Here is a 4,646-nt window from a genome sequence, read left to right on the forward strand (position 1 = left end):
TAATAAAAATTTAATACACTGCGAATAGATATGAAATTGTTTCAATGGTTTTTTTGTGGCTTTCAGTTACTAAACTCACATAGTTTCGATAACAACTCACGTGTACAGTATACGTCAAATCACAGATCTTCATTTAGAAAAAAGAAAACTATTTATACTCCTAAACATTTATTGTAAAAGTGTAATCACCAAGACAGGTGGGTGGTAATTATGGGATGCTCAGAAAAACTGGAAATGAAAATAATATAAATATAACCTTTTTTAAACAAAAGTTAGTAATTACATATGTGAAATGGTCATTTTATGGTTCCTACTGAAACAAACTTTTAGCAACAAGATCAAAATGCCGTCGCTGGTGTAACTTAATATTGTCTAAGTGTAGTCAACAACATGTATTAGGATTCCGTAAGCATCGTCTCGAGCGTGACTTTAACTTCTCTAAATATCGTCCCTAGTGTGACTTAAGTTTCTTTGAGTGTCTTCACACGACTTAAGTTTCTCTGAATTTCGTCATTAGTGTGGCTTAAGTTTCTCTGGGTGTCGTCACTAATGTGACTATGGATTTTGCAAACATCATCACTTGCGTGACTTCGTACTCTAAAAGGTCGTCACTATCCTTACTTATATTTCTCTAAGTGTCGTCACTAGCGTGACTTCAGGTTCGTTAAGTATTGGCACTGGCGTGACTTCATTTTCTTGAAATATCGTTATTAGTGTCGCCACGGGTGTGATTTCGGATCCCCTAGACGTTGCCACTAGTGTGACTTCGAATTCTCAAAGATCGTCACTGGTATTACTTCAATTCCTCTAAAAATCGTCGCTAGGGTGACTACAAATTCCCTAACTTTTGCCACTAGACTGAATTCAATTCGTTAGGTGTCGTCACTGGATTCTCAAAGGCAGGTGACGATAGAAACGTTTCAGTCCGTAGTTAATAAACTTATGGAAAATGTCATACGAAAGAAGTTAGCATCTTCTTTATCATAGCATAAAGAAACTTTAAAATAATATATTTGATCATACTTTTCATACTCTATGATTTATATAAGGGAATCAGCTTCGTCTTACTCACCAGTAGACAATACTTTGTTTTTATATATGTAAATACAAAAATCTAAAATACTAGCATATTAAATTGAAAGAAAGCTTGTCAGTAATAATTAGGACGGGATATAAAACTTCAATACAATTATTTGTACTAAATACTTCAAGCTAATGTGTACTGGAACATAAAAACTGGTATATAACACACCAGTTCATATGTACTGGAACATAAACACTGGTATATAACACACCAGTTCATATGTACTGGAACATAAACACTGGTATATAACACACCGGTTCATATGTACTGGAACATAAAAACTGGTATATAACACACCAGTTCATATGTACTGGAACATAAACACTGGTATATAACACACTAGTTCATATGTACTGGAACATAAACACTGGTATATAACACACCAGTTCATATGTACTGGAACAGAAACACTGGTACATAATACATCTTTATTCCACATTCTAAAAGAAACAAAGCAGGCGCGATTCATGATAAACCTTTACTTGAACATAAGCACTGGTGTATAACACACTAGCTTATATGTACTAGAACATAAACACTAGTATATAACACACCAGCTTATGTGTACTGGAACATAAACACTGATATATAACACACCGGCTTATGTGTACTGGAACATAAACACTGATATATAACACATCGGTTTATGTGTACTAGAACATAAACATTGGTATATAACACATCAGTTTATGCGTACTAGAACATAAATACTGGTATATAACACATCAACTTATGTATATATAATAGAGCATAAATACTAGTGTATAACACACCAGCTTATGTGTACTAAAACATAAACACTGGTGTATAACACACCAGCTTATGTGTACTAGAACATAAACACTGGTATATAACACATCAGTTTATGTGTACCAGAACATAAACTCTAGTATATAACACACCAGCTTATGTGTACTAGAACATAAATACTGGTATATAACATATCAGTTTATGTGTACCAGAACATAAACACTGATATATAACACATCTTTATTCCGAATTCCACACGAAACGAATCAGGTGCGATTCTTGATAACCTTTCTGTACAAACTTCAGAAGAAGAAAAAAATAGTTTACAATATCTTTACAGGAACTAGATAAGAATGATGCCCATACATCGTGTAACATTTTGTTCTAAATTACTAATTAAATAATAAAAAAACACATCAAAATAACGTAGCAAGATTGCTACATTACTTGCGTGTAAATAAATTTGTATATTTATTTATATATTTACAGGAGTATCACCCACATTATTATTGATTTATATGCTGTATAAATGAACTTTCAGTCTTGATTTTTGTGCATGCCAGATTTTTTCAGAAGACTAAAATCCTGAATATTATTTAAGATAATAGTTTGCATCTTCACAGTTTCGACATCCTTCTTTAGTTCTTCCATATCTCGCTTCAACTTGGCGCGTCTGTTCTGAAACCACGTGATCACTTGGGCATTTGTTAGGCGTAGACGCTGAGCGATCTCGTCTCTGTCGGCAGGAGATAAATATTTCTGGTATAAAAATCGTTTCTCAAGCTCAAAGATCTGCTGGTTGGTGAAAGCTGTCCGAGATTTCCTTTTCTTTTTTGGTTGTTGTCGATTACTGAATATACTGAGGTGGTCATGACTTTCATCTGTAAAAACCAGAGAAAAAGCACATTAACAACAGAAGGTACGAGTGCTTGAAAAAAAAAACAGTAAAAGCATTAAACTGGAGATTCAAGTACTTGAACAAGCACGTGAACATTAACAACTGACGATACAAGCCATTGAACAAACATATTAACAACTGAAGATAAGAGTATTTGAACAAACCCGTTAACGACAGAAGATATAAATACTTCAACAAACGCCTCTTCCCTCACCCCTCCACCAGTGACTCAGCGGAAAGTCTGAGGGCTCACACGGCTAAAAACCGGGTTTCGATACTCGTGGTGGGCACAGCACAGATAGCCAGTTATGCAGCTTTTGGCTTAACAAGAAATAAGCAAACAATTAAACAAACTTGAACAAACCAGGAAAAACATTAGCATCAGAATTCACAAGTATCTGAACAAACACACGAACATTAACAACTGAAGATAGAAGTATTGGAACAAGCACATGAACATTAACAACAGACGGTATAAATATTAGGAACTGAAGATACAAGTATTTAAAGAAACACATGAATATTAACGACAGAAGATACAAGTACATGAACAAACCAGCAAAAAGCATTAAGAGCAGAAGGTACAAGAACATGAGCATTAACGACAGAAGATAAAAGTACTTGAACAAACAAATGAACATTAACGACAGAAGATACAAGTATGTGAATAAATACATGAAAATAACGACAAACAAATGAACACTAACGACAGAAGATACAAGTACTTAAACAAATACATGAAAATAACGACAAAGAAATGAACACTAACGACAGAAGATACAAGTTATTGAACAAATACATGAAAATAACGACAAACAAATGAACATTAACGACAGAAGATACAATTTATTGAACAATACATGAAAATAACGACAAACAAATGAACACTAACGACAGAAGATACAAGTACTTGAACAATACATGAAAATAACGACAAACAAATGAACACTAACGACAGAAGATACAATTTATTGAACAAAACTTGCCATAGAAACTGGATTTCGACGTTTTTTTTTACATTTCAGGAAATATTCATAATGGTTTCTGAAATAAGATTCTAGCAGAGCATAACCTGACTAACGATCATCGGAAAGAAGGGTTAACCTTAAAGATTCTAGCAGAGCATAACCTGACTAACGATCATTGGAAAGGAAGGGTTAACCTTAAAGATTCTAGCAGAGCATAACCTGACTAACGATCATTGGAAAGAAAGGGTTAACCTTAATTATATTGCTTAATATTTATATATCCATTGAAGAGAACCAGCCAAGTCAATATTATCATATACAACTCATACCACATAATATTACTTGTTCTCCTTCTGTTGAGTACTGGTTTGGGTTCTTCATACGTCCACCGAAACTATGTACTGGTTTGTGTCAATAGCAGGTCTACCATTTTTATGTATTGGCTTCTGTCCATAATAAGTCTAGTTTCTACGTTCTGGCTTGTGTTTGTAATATGGCTACCGTTTTAATATACTGGTTTGTGCTAATAACATGTCTACTGTTTCTGTTATTCATAAGACCTTTTAAGTGAAAGCGTATAATGGTTTATCAACCACGCGATATCATATATCAAATACCGACGATGCTTTTCGAGAATATTTCGGCTCTACAGACATAGTAGTTCGTTCGTGGGAGATTTAAAATTTTGAATTTAAAATAACCAGGAATGTTCAGAAACGGTTATTTCTGGTCATCCCGCCCATAGTTATGTAGTTATAGAAATATTTGGCGAATTTAGAAAATAAAAGAAGTGAGAAGGAATGCCGCCGCACAGCCAAAAAGTCGGAGAAGCACAAAATTCGGAGTACTATGTCATCTGAAAAGCGCTAAGGAAACCCTTGTAGGACAAACGGGCTCAGTCAGGGTGGCTGAGATCGGAGAATTCAATGCATTGAAAATTTGGTGT

General features: G+C 34.3%; 1 protein-coding gene across 1 annotated transcript in view; it reads right to left on the reverse strand.

Moving 5' to 3' along the window:
* Positions 1 to 2,371: 2,371 nt before the first annotated feature.
* LOC106474722 (transcription factor LBX1-like) overlaps positions 2,372 to 4,646 on the reverse strand; it is an 11,808-nt gene continuing 9,533 nt past the window's right edge. Inside the window, exon 2 of the mRNA XM_013935413.1 lies at positions 2,372 to 2,715. Within this exon, the coding sequence (XP_013790867.1) occupies positions 2,372 to 2,715 (344 nt within the window). The remainder of the gene's footprint in view (positions 2,716 to 4,646) is intronic.

The sequence above is a fragment of the Limulus polyphemus genome, unplaced genomic scaffold, assembly GCF_000517525.1.
Source record: "Limulus polyphemus unplaced genomic scaffold, Limulus_polyphemus-2.1.2 Scaffold7598, whole genome shotgun sequence".
Lineage (NCBI taxonomy): Eukaryota > Metazoa > Arthropoda > Merostomata > Xiphosura > Limulidae > Limulus > Limulus polyphemus.